The sequence below is a fragment of the Siniperca chuatsi genome, linkage group LG22 (assembly GCF_020085105.1).
Source record: "Siniperca chuatsi isolate FFG_IHB_CAS linkage group LG22, ASM2008510v1, whole genome shotgun sequence".
Lineage (NCBI taxonomy): Eukaryota > Metazoa > Chordata > Actinopteri > Centrarchiformes > Sinipercidae > Siniperca > Siniperca chuatsi.
Window position 1 is genome coordinate 22,787,778 of NC_058063.1, and position 19,272 is coordinate 22,807,049.

Below are 19,272 nucleotides of genomic sequence, written 5' to 3' on the forward strand. Positions count from 1 at the left end.
GAGGCAACATGTGCAATACCAGGACTCTGAAACTGAAGCAGCTAAATGGATGATTCATTTTATTATTTACACCTATGCTTTTCCTTACAGTCAAAATGTCTTCTGTGAAAAAGGTCAATGCTCACAGTCACACTTGCTTTTGTTATCACCTACAGGCAAATTTGAGTCCCCAATTTACCTGACCTGCATTTCTCTGGCCAATAGAAGGAAACGAATGCAACCAGCCCGGTCAGGTTCAAACCACGACCTTCAGTACTTCAGTCACCTTGCCGCCTACATATTTGTGTTTATGTGGTTACTGGAATCTGGGTTTTCCCACTTGCACATAAAAAAAAACCCCTCCCCCGACTCTTCATTACAGTACATGGTCAGTCAGCTGAATCAATCTGAAGTCCAGGCTGTGTTCACGTTTGTGTGTGTGTTACCACATTGTTTAAGACAGGCTAATGATTGATTGATGGCATTATCAGTGGACAGAAGAGATATCAGACTGTCAGTCACATTGCTCCCTTAGAGAGAGAATAACTGTCTCTCTGTGTGTATCTGCAGCTGTTTCTTCACTGTGAAAGATATTTTATTATCTAGTCTGAGTCATTTCTGTCTTTTGTGCATCAGTAACAAAATGTTTTAAGCACAGGAAGAAAAAGAATAAAACATTTTTGTGAGAAGCTGAACTGTGGAGGAAACCAGACTGCTTGTGTTTGTCAGGATGAGATCAGCCAGAGTTTCTCTTTTCTTGCTGTTTCTTCTCGTTGTTCTCTCTGAAACGGTGAGTTAACTCATGCTGTCTTTTAACCTTATCTTTTAATTGTTCAAAAACATCCCATCACTTTCTTTTGTCTGTATTTGTGTATTTGTTTTTATTGCTTGTATTAAGTAGGATTCCCCACAATGTATTTCTGTTTGATGTTGCTTAGTGCAGGACAAAGATAGTATGTATTGCATGGCAGTTGAGTTTGGCTAGTAAATACAGTACACGTATGTGTTCCAGAAAAAGAGCATGATGAGCAGTTAAGTACATTATATCAGTCAAGTCAGTTACAAGTCAAATACAAGTTGACCAAAATACTTAACAATTTTCAAGAGAGTTATTTAGATCCAAATGCAAAGGAATAGAAATGGCCTTTGAGGTGGGACTTAGGTCACATTCAGACCTTCTTAAGACCCTGCATGAAAAAAATACAACTCCCTCATTCATTTCAATGCAACCACTCAAGGGGTGCCGACAAAGAGGCAAAAAACTGTGGTGGCCAGTCAGATACGTCCAAGTTCACATTACTTGTAGATTACTTATTAACTTACGGTGAATGACATATTTCTACCGCTTACCTTGCCATTGTTGCGTCAAAAAAGATAAAATGATTGCATCCCTCATAATATTATACACTGCTGTGTGGTGTTTTGGTGTCTCATAAGTCTAAAAACTCATGACACTGTTACTCAACCTCGGCTTCCTGCATCATGTTTCATTGTCTCACTGGTACCTGAACCAACACGCCCCCACCAACAAAGCCCTTTGTGTTGTTTTAACCCAGGGCTGTGTTCGGTCTGTATACCCACTTAAAGGTTTCAGTAGCGCGCCTCTAACAATAAGAGGGAGGCTGATCCGCATTCCCTGGGCCATGACAGCAAAGGCACAACCCCTCTCTGTTTCAGTCTAGACCCTGGAGCAACCAACAGTTTTAGGTCAGTAGACCTCAGAGATATACATGAGATTTGAGGGTTTGAAATGTCAGGCATGTAAGAGGGGCCCAACACACCAAATGGTAAATTTTAAAATAATTTCTAACCTGCACTGGAAGCCAATTAAGCAAGGAAAAAAAGCATGGATACATTTCTTCAGATTGTGGGGAGACAGGAAAGACTTAATTTTGGATATTGTCCACAGTTATGCATAGGGTAACTAATTCAAACGTACATGACACAGTCAATAAAAGTGATAATTAAATGTGTCAAAGCAAAGTACTTGTACGTTTACAGAGATATAAAGCTGTGTATCATCTGCGCAAAAATTTAACAGGACACAGTCAGAGCTGATGATGTGCATAACCATGTCCTATTGATTTGTAACTGTATTACATTTTAATTTCTCCAGCAGTGGTCAGGTTATGAGGATGAATCATTTCCACACAAGCAGGAACCAGACTTATCAATCCAACCCCCCACCCCTTTGGTCACCAGCCCTGCCCCCACAACCCCTAAAGCACCCGAGAGAGATGAGTTTCTGGGTCCACCCGAGTGTCTGGAAAAGAAGTAAGTGGATTTTGTTTGGCTGGACTTCTTCCTTTGGTTGTCTTATTTTCTTTGTTAGTTTCTTTTTTCTCTTTTATTTATATTTCTTTCTTATATTCTTTATTACTTATTGTTGCCATTGGTTTATCAGTAACAAACATAAACACTGACACTGAATGGTCAGTGCAGCAGAATTAGACAAAAAGTGAATGGGTTTCTGTTCACTACAATCTCAGGACTCACTGGGTTCTGTCTTTAAAGATATTACTGTTCACTCCCTGGGGAAGTATTTGTCCTTAGGGGCTGTTTGTCTCTTGCCAGATAATCACACTGAATTCCCATTTCATATCATTCAGTCTGACATTGTGTTCATCAGTGGCGAGTGATGTATCCATTCTGGTGGCTTTATTTTTAGTTGACACAGAAGCTGTGGTAGCGGTTGCTGGGAGCAGTTAACGTTTGCCATGGCAATTACAGAAAAAAACTTTATTTAAGAGTTGTTGTTTTTTTTGGAAACTCGACCTAACAACCTATACAGCTGTTTCCATCTCATCCACAATATTTTTCTGGCTCTAACACAGGAAGATGATCCCATTCTTAAACAAAAGCCGTCAGTGAGCAAAACACCAGACCAATGTGACTCACTGAACAAAGTTTAGCTAGGATTCCACTGTTTTAAGCTACTGACTCTACTAAATTACGACAACCACTATATTTACTTTGTGATTTAAGGGAACTCACAAGCTGAGTCTGTTCCTACTGCAACTTACGAGGTCCTTCACAAAGGAAGGGAAGCAAATCGAATGTGACATGATGGAGAAAATCCCACAGAGGTTAAATACTGAGAACTTCCCTCCTAATCAGTAGATCTAGACAATTCTGACACAGGAAGTCCAGCTATCTAAGGCTTACTGCCACTAGAGTTCATTCTATTTTCTTAGCTCACTGTAAAAATCTGTGTATAGATTATGTGAGATGAATCTGTGTTTGTAGTCTGTATGATCTATCTTCCAACATTTATCAGGTATACTCGTGCATCATGTGACCTGGTGTTTTGTCGTCCATGGGAGCGTTGCATCGAAGGACAGTGCTCATGTAAACCACCCTATCTGTGTCCTGCTGAGGGCATGACCCCAGTTTGTGGGCGGGACAATAGAAACTACCGCTCCTACTGCCAGGTAACTAATGTATAGGGTTGGGTATCGACAGCTGGTCTGGAAATTGAACTGGCTGTAGAGACACGAATCAGGAATTTGTTATAGATATAAAGTTTTCTATGCTGCTAATCAGTTTCTGAAGAAAATTGTGGACCTACTGAGACCCTCTCTATATCCTGTCAAGAATCAGAACCATTTAAAAAGATGCAAAATCGATCAACAGACTCAAATCTAAGTGATACTTCAAGACCTGGCTGATTTCAATAATGCAACCATTTCAAAAGAGTACATTAGTAAACATAATTGGTTTTGGTCATGAAAATTTTATCATTAAGGCACCAAATTTTCATTTTATTTTACACAATGGTAATCTGTTTTTCAGCTGATGGCTCTCTCATGTCGGACCAAGAAACCCGCTATGTCCCACTTTGGGGAAAATTGCAGAGGTTCGCACTCACAGATACATTAAGTGCCTTGTAGTATTTTTAGTATCACTGTTATATTCCTACTTATAGTTAATGTTACCTTTATCTCTTTCTCACCACAGAAAATCATCCAAAGTTCAGAAGTTCAATAGACCCAGACACAGGAGTGGTCAGGGTCTTCATTCCTGACACTGGGAGCACTATAGGTGGGGAGGATTTACTGGTCTGTGGGAAGATTTGGAACATGGCGGCTGCTAATGTGGCCTGCAAGGAGCATGGAAAGCCACTGTGAGAAGAGATATATTTATATAATGCATGTTTACAATATGCATATACAATGTGTACAATTTGGCATGTATAAAGAACAGACTTTAAACTTTGAGGATAAATATACATTTACATCACCTGGTAGCCTACAGTAGCTCCATCAAAATAAAAAAAATATGCCTTCCACGAACTCCAAAGCTGTTACACTACATTTTGTAAGTCATGTACAGTATACTGTACCTACAATGTGACTTGTGTGTGTACTTACAGTGGTGCGGTGACTCTTGGTTTCATGAAAAACAAGCTGTACCCAGCTAGCTGTGTTAGCATCCGCTGCCAAGGTTATGAGACTTCTCTAGCTGAGTGTGTAATCTACGACAAGGTCAGGATTGGCAACAGGAATGTTGCTACGGTAACCTGCTATGAGGCATCACAAGCACCAGAAGGTTAGTATGTACTGATTCTACTCTATTCTATAGGTTGTGTTTACTGTGTGCATAAGAACAATCCATAGTAACAACACACTGTTAGGATATTCACAACTTGTGAAAGTGAAACAATTCCTGTTCATCATCAAGTTGTGACATTCAATGATATATTAACCCTTATGAATAACAATCCAAGATACCTTAAGTCTTTCACTCTGGTCATCTATTCATTTCACCGGGGACAAACATATTCTTAGACTTGGTGTTTGTTTGTCTTCACCCTGACCTCGTCACAATCAGCTAAAAGCTGCACATCATCTTCACATAAAGGAGATGCTACCCCAGCGACACCAAATAGGACACTGTCCAGTCACCTGCTTTGGCTTGATATTCTGTCCATGAATATCCCAAACAGGAGAGGTAAAAAGGCACACCCTTGTCAGAGGCCAATGCCCGCATTTAACATCCTTGATCCAAAGCCAAAAACATGAACACAGGTCTCACAAGCGTACAGGGGACAAATGGCTCCCAAAAACAACTCAGGCTCTCTCAGTACTCATAAACTACTATCTGTCTGGCCCTCAACTAAGGCCTGAGATTCCCTGGGCTCCTGATTATATTTCTTCAAAGGGCCAATAAAGCGCACAAACCCCTCCACTACGAACAGGGTACAATTTGAGAAGTTGTCTCTTGTATTTTGCTATACTTTTCCAGTATTGTGATTTTTTTTTGTCTGTGTTTCAGAGGAGGAGTGTGGCTTCAAATGTGTAAACATGAAGTGTGTGTTTCTGAACCAGACTTGTGACGGTGTTGATGACTGTGGCGACCGCAGTGACGAGATGTGCTGCAAAAGTAAAGCAAACACACACACACACACACACACGCATAGGCTAAATGGATTTGATAACCCTGTATCTCCCGTCTTTCACACTGTGAATTATTGTGTTTGTCAGATTGCAGGAACGGTAGTTTCCTCTGCAACACGGGTGTGTGTGTCCATAAAGATGCACTCCGGGACGGACAGATCGACTGTCTGGATGGCGGGGATGAATCAGTGAAACGCACATCTATGGACAACAGTGAGACACTCACACAGACATTTTAATATCTGTTTACCCAAACATCATTTACTTCCATTCACGTGCACGATTTCAGTTTCTTCCGCTTCATGTTTGAACCAATAGCCAACAGTCTTGGTGGTATGATAGGCTCCACCTCCTGTCAATAACAGAATCAGAATCAGAATCAGAAATACTTTATTGATCCCCGTAGGGAAACTCTTTGTTCCAGTAGCTCTTCTTTACGTCAGTGCACACAGGAGAAAACGATATTATACACTATAAACAGGTCAGAAATAAATTAAGTAACATGTTGGTATAAGTATAAGATAAACTAAGTGTCGAGTACCAAGTGGGTTTACTGGTAGATGGTGAAGTACAGTATAAATACAATGTCACTAATTATGTAATAAATAATAGTAAAAGTAAAAGTAAAAGTAAATAGTAAAAGTAAAAGTAAAAGCGGAGGTGCATGTACTGTCGAGAGTAATTGAGGTATATCCGTAACAGTAATAAGAAAAACTAACAAGGGAAAACTAATATTGCACTTGAGTAGTAAACAGAATATTGCACAATTATTATTAATTATGGCGGAGATGTAATGCTCAATGTCCAGTTTAGTGACCTAGGGTCAAACAGACTAATCCTTAGAGGGAGGAGTTAAATAGTTTGATGGCCACAGGCAGGAATGACTTCCTGTGGCGCTCTGTGGTGCTCTTTGGTGGGATGAGTCTTCCGCTGAAGGTGCTCCTTTGCTTGACCAGCACGTCATGGAGCGGGTGGGAGACACTGTCCAAGATGGCGTGTAGTTTGGCCAGCATCCTCCTCTCTGACACCACCGCCAGAGAGTCCAGCTCCACCCCACAATGTTACTGGCCTTACGGATCAGTTTGTTCAGTCTGTTTGCGTCCGCTACCTTTAACCTGCTGCCCCAGCATGCAACAGCATACAGGATAGCACTGGCCACCACAGACTCATAGAACATCTTCAGCATTGTCCGGCAGATGTTGAAGGACCTCAGCCTCCTCAGGAAATAGAGGCGGCTCTGGCCCTTCCTGTAAACAGCCTGAGTGTTCTTGGTCCAGTCCAGTTTATTATCCAAGTGTACTCCCAGGTACTTGTAGTCCTCCACAATGTCCACACTGACCCCTGGATGGAAACCGGGTCACTGGTGCCTTGGCCCTCCGTAGATCCACAATCAGCTCCTTTGACTTTGTCGCATTGAGCTGCAGATGGTTCTGCTCGCACCATGAAACAAAGTTACCCACCACAGCCCTGTACTCCGTCTCATCACCACCGCTGACACATCCCACCACAGCAGAGTCATCAGAGAACTTCTGAAGGTGGCAGGACTCTGTGTGGTAGCTGAAGTCTGTGGTGTAGATGGTGAAGAGGAAGGGAGAGAGGACAGTCCCCTGAGGGGCCCCAGTGTTGCTGACCACGCTGTCTGACACACAGTGCTGCAGGTGCACGTGCTGTGGTCTGCCAGTCAGGTAGTCCACAATCCAGGACACAAGGGGGGCGTCCACCTGCATCGCTGCCAGCTTCTCTCCCAGCAGGGCAGGCCGGATGGTGTTAAAAGCACTGGAGAAGTCAAAAACATGATCCTCACCGTGCTTGCCGGCCTGTCCAGGTGGGTGTGGATGCGGTTAAGCAGGTAGATGATGGCGTCCTCAACTCCCAGTCGGGGCTGGTAGGCGAACTGAAGGGGATCCAGGAGGGGTCTGACCATGGGCCGCAGCTGTACCAGCACTAGTCTCTCCAGGGTCTTCATTATGTGGGAGGTCAGTGCCACCGGTCTGTAGTCCTTGGAGCCACTGGGACGTGGCGTCTTCGGCACAGGAACGAGGCAAGATGTCTTCCACAGAATGGGGACCCTTTGAAGACTCAGGCTCAGGTTAAAGACGTGTTGAAGGACTCCACAAAGCTGGGGGGCACAGGCTTTTAGCACCCCGGGGCTAACGCCATCGGGGCCTGCAGCCTTGTTCGAGTGGAGCCTCATCAGCTGTCCTCTCACCTGGTCAGCAGTCAGGCACACAGCAGAAGTTACAGGTGGGGGAGGGGGGGAGTCGTCGGTCTGGAGAGGGCCGTTAGCCTGATGGGGAGGGGGGAACAGAGTACTCAGAGGAGCTTGAGGGCCGACAGCAGCTGAGTTAGAGGGGGGATGACCAGGAGCCGGTGTGTCGAATCTGTTAAAGAACAGATTCAGTTCGTTGGCCCTGTCCAAGCTGCCATCAACTCCTCTGCTGCCAGTCGGTCTGAAGCCAGTGATGGTCTTCATGCCGCTCCAGACCTCCCTCATATTGTTCTGCTGGAGTTTCCGCTCCAGCTTCCTCCTGTACTTCTCTTTGGCCTCCCTGATTTTCACCTTCAGGTCGGCCTGGATTGCCCTCACCTCCTCCCTATTACCATCAGTAAAGGCCCTCCTCTTGGCATTCAGGATGTCCTTGATGTCTTTTGTTACCCACGGTTTGTTATTTGGGTAACAATGGACCGTCTTGGTTGGGACATTGCAGTCCACACAGAAGTTAATGTAGCCAGTGATGCACTCAGTGAGCCGTCAGTGTCCTCTCCATGAGGCTCACAGAGTGCATCCCAATTTGTCACTTCGAAACATTCCTGTAGCGTCTCGTAGGCCTCCTCCGACCATCTCCTCACTGTCCTTGTGGTCGCATGCTGCCTTTTAACCAGAGGCACATAGCAGGGTTTAAGATGAACCAGGTTGTGGTCTGACCTACCCAGAGGGGGGAGGGGGGAAGAGCTGTATGCGTCCTTAACGTTGGCATACAGCAGGTCCAGTGTCCTCTCCTCCCTAGTAGGACAGCTCACATACTGGATGAATTAGTCAGTGTTGTTGAAACACTGACATGGTTGAAGTCACCTCAGATTAAAATGAGTGCACTCGGGTGTTGAGTCTGGAGTTGTGCTATGGCGGTGTGAATGGCGTTGCACGCCGATGCCGGGTTAGCAGAGGGGGGGATGTAAACAGCCACAACAATGGCATGTGAAAATTCACGTGGCAGATAATATGGCCGGAGTCCCACAGCTAACAGTTCAATGTCCGGGGTACAGATACTCTGCTTGATGGTAATGTGACCAGGGTTACACCATCTGTTGTTAACTAGAACAGCAAGCCCGCCGCCTTTCCGCTTACCGCTCCCGGTGTGATCCCTGTCGGCCCGAACAGTCTGAAAGCCGTCGATGGAAACGTTATGATCCGGGATATCCTGGTGTAGCCATGTCTCTGAGAAGCACATCAAACTACACTCACGGAAACTCCGTCTGACTCCGGGCTAACGCCGTTAGCTCGTCCATTTTATTCGCCAGCGATCTCACGTTGCCCATGATGAGAGAAGGCAGACAAGGCTTAAATCTCTTATTCTTAAGTCTCTTTTGTCTGCACCCCTCTCTCTTCCTCGCCGCCTGCTTCCACCTCTGCATCCTCGGTGTGTCCTCCTCCAGATCTCAGCGGGGACATCGGTTGTCCTGGCGCCATGCCGCTGGTTCAGCGCGATCAGCTGTTCCCTGGTGTAAACAATGCGGCCAAACAGCTGATCTGCAGCGGTGCCCCGACCGAGTAGCAGAAGAAGAAATTCCACGGCGAAAAAAGTACAAAAACACTTTCTACCCTCATTTTCGCAAAGAGCGTAGTTTAAATTACACTTACACACAAGTTACTCAAGTTTGGAAGAAAAAGTAAAGTTAAAAGTTGGAAAAAGTAAGACGACGAGACGGAGCTACAGCAACAGGCAGCATGCGGGCTGGCGCATGCGCAACAGCCCAGTTAATCCAACAGACTGACCAAAGCAGAATTGGTGTGTTCATGTGGTTGACTAAGTATAGTCCAATTAGACCAATAAGTTTGTAATAAGTGTTCAGTGCAATGTGAATAATCGTCACACTGCAGACCAACTTCAGGAACACCACACCCAATGCTGCAGTAATGTTGTTGATGTCGGTTTTTAAATATAGTGCTGGGGCGTTATTGGCCGATTGTGACAGTTTAGCACTGTCTGTCCGATAGCTGGCAGTATTTGTAATATATTTCTATTTTCCACAGAGCCAGCGGTGGTGCTCGGCCTCAGAAACACAGGTATGCCTGTAACTGAAGTGTAAACAGCAGTGGGCTGAACCTTTCACAGGAAACTGTTGCTGTTGTTGTTCGTGGTGGTGATGATAATGACTTTTGTTTTTTTTCTTTATTTCAGAGTACATATCTCCCAAAAACGGTATGTGGTACAAACAGTGACACTTTACAGCGAAGTATTATCAGAAGTAGCAGTACACTTTATGGCCAAAAGTATGTAGACGACCCTGTCCACATATTGCTTTTCCTTAGTTCCAATGACGAGAAATTTTATTTCATTATCTAGTCTGAGTCATTTCTGTCAATGACGAGAAATCTTAATGCTGCAGCATACAATAATAATAGTGTTCTTCCAAATTTATGGCAACAGTTATACATGTTTGTTTGTCCCTTTCCTGTTTCAACATGACAATGCCCCCGTGCACAAGGCCAGCTCCATAAAGAAACACAGTGTTTGAATTACTGTTTCGGTGGAGCCCTATTTTCCGGGGGTGGGGGGTAAATATACTATCAACACATTTCTATTCATACAGAGAATATTTAGCCTGGGACAACAACGAAACACAAAACATTTTCACCGTTGCAATATATTTTTTAATTGCTCTCTGCTGAGAAGCAATAAAAATGTGATTTGCGTTACTTTGTTAAAGAGACCAGACATAGGTTACATCCCATGGCAATTATGAACATGCGCCCCCACGCATGGATGGCCGCAGCAGGAACAGACAGCATTGTGTTTATTAAACACAAATTATCTGACTTTATGGGCGAATAAACATGCACGTTGACAAGTGCTTTACTGTTAGCCAACATTTATTTCAGGAACCCAAATATACAGCAAAATCTAATTTATACAGAAAAAAAACCCAGTGGCACCAAAAATTCAGCTCCCCTGTATTTCAAACCCTGAAGAAACCGGAAGAAACAGACCTGATCACCCAACATCAGTATTGGACCTCACTAATGCTCTACATCTGGTTTAAAGACAGAAACCAGAAGAGCGGAGGCTGTTATAGCTGATTAATGCCCATAGTCTTGGAATTACATGTTCAACCGTCACGTATGGCTGGAATGGTTGGGTGTCCACATACTTTTGGCCATGTAGTGTACTGGTATTTGCAGTGTTGAAGTCAAGTTACTAAAGTGAAGCCTCAGGTCACCAGATCATCTTACGAGTCAGCTTACGTCCCATATGTCAAGTCATACAATCAGACCAAGTCTCATCAGAGCTGGATATGAATTTCAACAACTCTGTGTGTGTGTCTAGAAACGATAGCCGACAGAGTGTATCTGGAGTCCCAGTTATACTGTGGGATTCCCAATATAACCACAGTGGATGATGTGAAAGTGGAGGAGCGAGGAAGGAGCAGCCGAGTGAAGAGAGTGGTGGGAGGAGTCCCAGCAAACCCGGTCAGTTAGAAACACACCTGTCTGTCTGTCTGTCTGTCTAATTACAGTTGCCAGCACATCTGTTGAAAGCTACACTGTGTGTCACTGCTATCATTATCATTTCTTACATCAGTTCCCAAGCTCACTTCCCCCTGGTCATGCACGGCCGCAGTGTTTTCAGCTGTCAAAGGGCGGAAAGACAGAAAACGTTGGGAAACCACTGGTTGATATGACGTCCGTGTGATTTCCCAACACTGTTCCTGTTCGGCCTCGTTTGTCTGTCTGCAGACTCAGATCCAGTGGCAGATTGCTCTGGAGGAGAACAGGAAGATCGATTGTGGAGGAGCTTACATCGGAGGATGCTGGGTACTCACTGCTGCTCACTGCGTCAGGTGGGATGAGCGTTTAAGTGGATGTAAATGACGATGCAGCAGAGTATGAAGTAGTAGTGGTTGTAGCGTACTGGCCCTCATATAACAGCGATTATAAGAAGACCTCTCTTTTCCATGAAATAATGCTACTTCCATTAAAAGCATAATGTAGCTTGCTGCAGTCACATGCTCTTGGAAGCGGCCTTTTTGTCTTTTTGAGCTCCTCATCGTGACACCAGTAATTCTTGGCTGCTTGACAGATGATTCGGTGATGAGTCTGCAGTGAAGACAGAAACTCCTGTAGATTAAATTGGACTCTAAAAGACGCACTATAAGTAGACTTGAAGAACGTCGCTAGCCTAGCAACATTAACGCTACAAACAACGCACAATGCAACACTCTTTGGGACTCTCTCTCTCTCCAACATCTGATTGTCTAATCCTCTAATATAATACATAACATATAATACAACTCCCTATTTGGGCCAGTACGCTAATTGTAATAGTAGTGGTGGTACCTTTTGTAGGAGCAGTAGTTTGTCACTTGTAATAATAATACCAGTCTCTCACCCCGTGTCTCTGTACTAGGCCCAACCCCTCTGCGCTCAAGGTGAAGTTTTCTCTCTGGAAGAAGTCTAGAGCTCAGGGCACGACTGACATTGTTCCTGTTCAAGACATTCGCATCCACCCCAGGTGTCTATCTATCTATGTGACTGATAACCCTGCTTAGCTCAATCATTACACGTGACTGTAAACACTAACGCTGACTGAATGGAGACATTTTAAATAATTGTCCTGCAGGTACAACGCCAGCACCTATGAGAACGACATCGCTCTGGTGCAGCTGGAGAAGCTTCCCTTCAAGCAAAAATGTCTGGAGGACAACCCGGCCGTCAGCGCCGTCTGTGTTCCCTGGTCCATCCACCTGTTTCAGCCCAACCACACCTGCAGCATCTCTGGATGGGGACGAACCGCAGGTTTGTGCGTTACGCCAGCTTTACGCCACCACGCACTCAAAAGTTGATGTTTCCAACTACAACAACTGGAACATTGGTGTAAATAAGGAGGCGAGGACGGCTAAAATGCCTCGGGTGATACAACTTATTACTTATTATTATTCTGTCAAGTGTTACAAATCCATCCATCCATCCATTTTCTACCGCTTGGTCCCGTTAGGGGTCGCGGGTGACTGGAGCCTATCCCAGTGACTTTGGGCCTTAGGCAGGGTACACCCTGGACAGTGGCCAACTCGTCAGCAGAGTGTTACAAATCAATATTGTAATTATTACATCAAAAATCAACATATTATTTTGCGGCGTGAAATGCTTTCAACTACACCAAAAGTGATCTTTTGTGAACAGAACCGATTTTGTTCAACATTTTGTGGATCAGCGCTTCTGTCATGCTCTGTAACCGCATACCAAACTTTCCGTGCTGCATTTGAGGAGTCAGATTGTCAATAAGCTTGAATGGAGGAAAACGAGAGATTAGTGGGTCTGAAAATGATCACGCCAGTGTTTAAATATTGATGGCTCTGTTCATAGACGGCAAAGCAGCTCAGGTGTTGCTCTGGGCCAACGTATCCCTCATCGCCAACTGTCAGGCTTTCTACAAAAACGCTTCAAACCAGGCATGATGTGTGCAGGTGGGTGTGTGCGTGGTTGCTATATACACACAAACCAGCTGTTTTATAGACATTGTGCAGGTGCTAATTTGTGTGTGTGTGTGTGTGTGGGCGCAGGTGATCTGGACGGCAGTGTGGACTCCTGTCAGGGGACAGCGGAGGTCCTCTGGTTTGTAAGGATGAACTGGGTGTTTCCTACCTGTGGGGCATCGTCAGCTGGGAGAGAGGTGTGGGCAGCCAGGGTTCCTCGGAGTTTATACACAGGTAAAACATAAATACTGTAGTTAATCCAACAGACTGACCAAAGCAGAATTGGTGTGTTCATGTGGTTAACTAAGTATAGTCCAATTAGACCAATAAGTTTGTAATAAGTGTTCAGTGCAATGTGAATAATCGTCACACTGCAGACCAACTTCAGGAACACCACACCCAATGCTGCAGTAATGTTGTTGATGTCGGTTTTAAATATAGTGCTGGGGCGTTATTGGCGATTGTGACAGTTTAGCACTGTCTGTCCGATAGCTGGCAGTATTTGTAATATATTTCTATTTTCCACAGAGCCAGCGGTGGTGCTCGGCCTCAGAAACACAGGTATGCCTGTAACTGAAGTGTAAACAGCAGTGGGCTGAACCTTTCACAGGAAACTGTTGCTGTTGTTGTTCGTGGTGGTGATGATAATGACTTTTGTTTTTTTCTTTATTTCAGAGTACATATCTCCCAAAAACGGTATGTGGTACAAACAGTGACACTTTACAGCGAAGTATTATCAGAAGTAGCAGTACACTTTATGGCCAAAAGTATGTAGACGACCCTGTCCACATATTGCTTTTCCTTAGTTCCAATGACGAAAATTTTATTTCATTATCTAGTCTGAGTCATTTCTGTCAATGACGAAATCTTAATGCTGCAGCATACAATAATAATAGTGTTCTTCCAAATTTATGGCAACAGTTATACATGTTTGTTTGTCCCTTTCCTGTTTCAACATGACAATGTCCCGTGCACAAGGCCAGCTCCATAAAGAAACAGTGTTTGAATTACTGTTTCGGTGGAGCCCTATTTTCCGGGGGTGGGGGGTAAATATACTATCAACACATTTCTATTCATACAGAGAATATTTAGCCTGGGACAACAACGAAACACAAAACATTTTCACCGTTGCAATATATTTTTTAATTGCTCGTTGTGTTTATTAAACACAAATTATCTGACATTATGGGCGAATAAACATGCATGTTGACAAGTGCTTTACTGTTAGCCAACATTTATTTCAGGAACCCAAATATACAGCAAAATCTAATTTATACAGAAAAAAACCAGTGGCACCAAAAATTACGATTCATTTTAGAGCTCCCACAGCTCCCCCGTATTTCAAACCCTGAAGAAACCGGAAGAAACAGACCTGATCACCCAACATCAGTATTGGACCTCACTAATGCTCTACATCTGGTTTAAAGACAGAAACCAGAAGAGCGGAGGCTGTTATAGCTGATTAATGCCCATAGTCTTGGAATTACATGTTCAACCGTCACGTATGGCTGGAATGGTTGGGTGTCCACATACTTTTGGCCATGTAGTGTACTGGTATTTGCAGTGTTGAAGTCAAGTTACTAAAGTGAAGCCTCAGGTCACCAGATCATCTTACGAGTCAGCTTACGTCCCATATGTCAAGTCATACAATCAGACCAAGTCTCATCAGAGCTGGATATGAATTTCAACAACTCTGTGTGTGTGTCTAGAAACGATAGCCGACAGAGTGTATCTGAGTCCCAGTTATACTGTGGGATTCCCAATATAACCACAGTGGATGATGTGAAAGTGGAGGAGCGAGGCAGGAGCAGCCGAGTGAAGAGAGTGGTGGGAGGAGTCCCAGCAAACCCGGTCAGTTAGAAACACACCTGTCTGTCTGTCTGTCTGTCTAATTACAGTTGCCAGCACATCTGTTGAAAGCTACACTGTGTGTCACTGCTATCATTATCATTTCTTACATCAGTTCCCAAGCTCACTTCCCCTGGTCATGCACGGCCGCAGTGTTTTCAGCTGTCAAAGGGCGGAAAGACAGAAAACGTTGGGAAACCACTGGTTGATATGACGTCCGCGTGTGATTTCCCAACACTGTTCCTGTTCGGCCTCGTTTGTCTGTCTGCAGACTCAGATCCAGTGGCAGATTGCTCTGGAGGAGAACAGGAAGATCGATTGTGGAGGAGCTTACATCGGAGGATGCTGGGTACTCACTGCTGCTCACTGCGTCAGGTGGGATGAGCGTTTAAGTGGATGTAAATGACGATGCAGCAGAGTATGAAGTAGTAGTGGTTGTAGCGCACTGGCCCTCATATAACAGCGATTATAAGAAGACCTCTCTTTTCCATGAAATAATGCTACTTCCATTAAAAGCATAATGTAGCTTGCTGCAGTCACATGCTCTTGGAAGCGGCCTTTTGTCTTTTGAGCTCCTCATCGTGACACCAGTAATTCTTGGCTGCTTGACAGATGATTCGGTGATGAGTCTGCAGTGAAGACAGAAACTCCTGTAGATTAAATTGGACTCTAAAAGACGCACTATAAGTAGACTTGAAGAACGTCGCTAGCCTAGCAACATTAACGCTACAAACAACGCACAATGCAACACTCTTTGGGACTCTCTCTCTCTCCAACATCTGATTGTCTAATCCTCTAATATAATACATAACATATAATACAACTCCCTATTTGGGCCAGTACGCTAATTGTAATAGTAGTGGTGGTACCTTTTGTAGGAGCAGTAGTTTGTCACTTGTAATAATAATACCAGTCTCTCACCCCGTGTCTCTGTACTAGGCCCAACCCCTCTGCGTTCAAGGTGAAGTTTTCTCTCTGGAAGAAGTCTAGAGCTCAGGGCACGACTGACATTGTTCCTGTTCAAGACATTCGCATCCACCCCAGGTGTCTATCTATCTATGTGACTGATAACCCTGCTTAGCTCAATCATTACACGTGACTGTAAACACTAACGCTGACTGAATGGAGACATTTTAAATAATTGTCCTGCAGGTACAACGCCAGCACCTATGAGAACGACATCGCTCTGGTGCAGCTGGAGAAGCTTCCCTTCAAGCAAAAATGTCTGGAGGACAACCCGGCCGTCAGCGCCGTCTGTGTTCCCTGGTCCATCCACCTGTTTCAGCCCAACCACACCTGCAGCATCTCTGGATGGGGACGAACCGCAGGTTTGTGCGTTACCGGCCAGCTTTTACGTCACCACGCACTCAAAAGTTGATGTTTCCAACTACAACAACTGGAACATTGGTGTAAATAAGGAGGCGAGGACGGCTAAAATGCCTCGGGTGATACAACTTATTACTTATTATTATTCTGTCAAGTGTTACAAATCCATCCATCCATCCATTTTCTACCGCTTGGTCCCGTTAGGGGTCGCGGGTGACTGGAGCCTATCCCAGTGACTTTGGGCCTTAGGCAGGGTACACCCTGGACAGTGGCCAACTCGTCGCAGAGTGTTACAAATCAATATTGTAATTATTACATCAAAAATCAACATATTATTTTGCGGCGTGAAATGCTTTCAACTACACCAAAAGTGATCTTTTGTGAACAGAACCGATTTTGTTCAACATTTTGTGGATCAGCGTTTCTGTCATGCTCTGTAACCGGCATACCAAACTTTCCGTGCTGCATTTGAGGAGTCAGATTGTCAATAAGCTTGAATGGAGGAAAACGAGATTAGTGGGTCTGAAAATGATCACGTCAGTGTTTAAATATTGATGGCTCTGTTCATAGACGGCAAAGCAGCTCAGGTGTTGCTCTGGGCCAACGTATCCCTCATCGCCAACTGTCAGGCTTTCTACAAAAAACGCTTCAAACCAGGCATGATGTGTGCAGGTGGGTGTGTGCGTGGTTGCTATATACACACAAACCAGCTGTTTTATAGACATTGTGCAGGTGCTAATTTGTGTGTGTGTGTGTGTGTGGGCGCAGGTGATCTGGACGGCAGTGTGGACTCCTGTCAGGGGGACAGCGGAGGTCCTCTGGTTTGTAAGGATGAACTGGGTGTTTCCTACCTGTGGGGCATCGTCAGCTGGGGAGAGAGGTGTGGGCAGCCAGGGTTCCCCGGAGTTTATACACAGGTAAAACATAAATACTGTACATATATATATATATATATATATATATATATATATATATACACACAGGAGATAATATGTGTGTATAAACAATAAAAATACATCTACACATATATAAACCGGGAAAATACATGTATGCATATATAAATAGGAAAAGCACGTCTATACATACATGTGCACAGAGGAAAACATACAGGTAAAACACATAGAAATGTATTTAAACATACAAAGTTAAATCTATATATACATAGGAAAGACACATACAGTATACACAAGTAAAATTAATTTAAGTATTTTTATATTTTGTATAATGGTTTAGCATTGTAATGCAATATACTTTAAAATGCATAATATACGTACATAAAATTCACGTTCTGTAATTATGCAGTTAAATATAGTTAATAATGTATGATGTCGGTGCATTTAGGGGAAAACAAATTTTATGTTTGAATGAAGATTTTTCCTTTTGTACATTTATATTTTACTGACTCTTTGTACTTCAAATGTGAAAATGTTCATTTAGAAAGTGATTTGTTTTTCTCCTCCACAATCATTTTCACAAAGACACATGAACACAGCTTTCATGTCCAAATGCAAATTCACTAAGTGAATTCACACAGAATTCAACCAGACAGCAAAAAGTAAATACTCGTACTAAAGTCAAATATTACAAACTCGTAGCTGCACTACAATTTATTGTTTCGTTTGCTTTCATATTCACTGCTTCACCTGCACAGGTGCACAAACAATGTCACAAATGATGTCGTAACGTTAATCTCTCTCTCCGACAGGTGGCTCATTACTTTGAGTGGATCAGACTTCACACAGGGTGGCCTGCGGTCACCAAGTTCAACACCTGATAAGACGAACACACACACACACACACACACACACACACACACACACACACAATTGTACTCTTTCAACACTTCACCAGTCATAGTTGTTGATTAAAGTAGCCCTTTCCCTTGGCTACAGCTGTGTGATGATGGACTTTGAATTGTTAAGAGTCCAGCTGAAGTGTTCTCTGTTTTAAATAATTACATGCTTTAAATAGCCTATCATTTGTGTACTGATTGTATTGTATTAAAATGTCACTTTGTGTCCAACAAAATGCCAATAAAATATATTTTCCTGTTTCTGTGGTTGACCAAATACTGACATTTCTTTATGCAGCTAGTAACTGTCAATAAAATGCAGTTTTATATGTATCGCAAGCAAAATAAAAATGCTGTTTCTACAGCTAGTTGAATTAATCCTGCAGTGATGGCTGAACTAAAGAGGAGCATCATTTGGAGATATTACACAGCTGTGAATGAAAACGTTGTGAAGTGCAGTGTGTGTCTGAAGGCTGTTCGCTACATGGCAGCGTCTTTGCAGAGAGGCTCAGGCAAAGAATATCCAGGTATGTAGCAGTGGAATGAATATTGTAGTCGTATCGGATCTTCAGTTTTCAAACTGTAATTGGTCATCATTAGCTGTTACTTTAGCAGACTTCATTCAATTAGACTAATATATTCAGCCCACTGAAGCTTATTATTTTAATGGAATTGAAAAAAATAATATACCTCAAACCTGAAACATGAAAGGGGTTGAATATAACCTTTTTGACTCGTGAATCATGACTCACTGCTCTCCCCTACATGAAAGTACATAAGCCGCTTTTTACAATAAAATGTAATGGTATCAGTATCGATATGTATCACTTGGTATCGGTATTGATATGTATCGCTTCGTATCAGATCGAAACCACATTTTGTGGTATGGCCCACCCCGAGTTTGAATGTTTGTTTGAGGTGAGTTGAGGAGTTAACCCTCTCCTTACTGACTCAGAGCTGCATTCAGCCCCGACAAAACCTAGCAAAACGTTTATTTAAACGGAAACGGTGGTGCGTTCAACATCCTGTAAGCAAGCGACGGGGTTTATATACATGTCGCTGTGATTGGGTGACACCTGTGACACACCCGCCAAACGAGAGAAAACATCCCTCAAAGCCTGTTGAAGAAACATGTTCGCTCAACATTTTATTAAAAGAAATAAAAGGAAAAATAAAAACTAAGTTGCACTTCCTGTTCATTTCCCCTGCTGATGTCGTTCTTCACTCTTAATGTTTGTA

The 19,272-nt window shown here is 43.5% G+C and overlaps 1 protein-coding gene across 3 annotated transcripts; it reads left to right on the forward strand.

Moving 5' to 3' along the window:
* Positions 1–422: 422 nt before the first annotated feature.
* Positions 423–18,294, forward strand: LOC122870131 (complement factor I-like). 3 transcript variants are annotated; one of them, XM_044183950.1, is made up of 17 exons: positions 426–769; positions 2,096–2,253; positions 3,257–3,410; positions 3,772–3,835; positions 3,937–4,102; positions 4,352–4,527; positions 5,254–5,361; positions 5,463–5,588; positions 9,628–9,660; positions 9,776–9,796; positions 10,922–11,064; positions 11,332–11,435; positions 15,855–15,959; positions 16,068–16,243; positions 16,812–16,913; positions 17,010–17,158; positions 17,947–18,294. In XM_044183950.1, exons 1-17 carry the CDS (start codon positions 710–712, stop codon positions 18,013–18,015), a joined length of 1,914 nt encoding a protein of 637 aa, XP_044039885.1. In that variant the 5' UTR covers positions 426–709; the 3' UTR covers positions 18,016–18,294. The 3 variants fall into 3 exon arrangements, with proteins under 3 accessions (XP_044039886.1, XP_044039885.1, XP_044039887.1); XM_044183951.1 differs by lacking the exons at positions 15,855–15,959; positions 16,068–16,243; positions 16,812–16,913; positions 17,010–17,158 and adding exons at positions 12,002–12,106; positions 12,215–12,390; positions 13,155–13,301 and having other exon boundaries at positions 423–769; XM_044183952.1 differs by lacking the exons at positions 15,855–15,959; positions 16,068–16,243; positions 16,812–16,913; positions 17,010–17,158; positions 17,947–18,294 and adding exons at positions 12,002–12,106; positions 12,215–12,390; positions 12,958–13,076.
* The last annotated feature ends 978 nt before the right edge of the window (positions 18,295–19,272 follow it).

What these genes read in the sequence shown, in the direction of transcription:
- LOC122870131 (XM_044183950.1), top strand. Translation starts at nt 710, where the DNA reads ATGAGATCAGCCAGAGTTTCTCTTTTCTTGCTGTTTCTTCTCGTTGTT. An exon ending in GAGGAGTCCCAGCAAACCCG is followed by an intron (nt 11,065 to 11,331) that starts GTCAGTTAGAAA and finishes GTCTGTCTGCAG; the next exon opens with ACTCAGATCCAGTGGCAGAT. An exon ending in TGGATGGGGACGAACCGCAG is followed by an intron (nt 16,244 to 16,811) that starts GTTTGTGCGTTA and finishes CTCTGTTCATAG; the next exon opens with ACGGCAAAGCAGCTCAGGTG.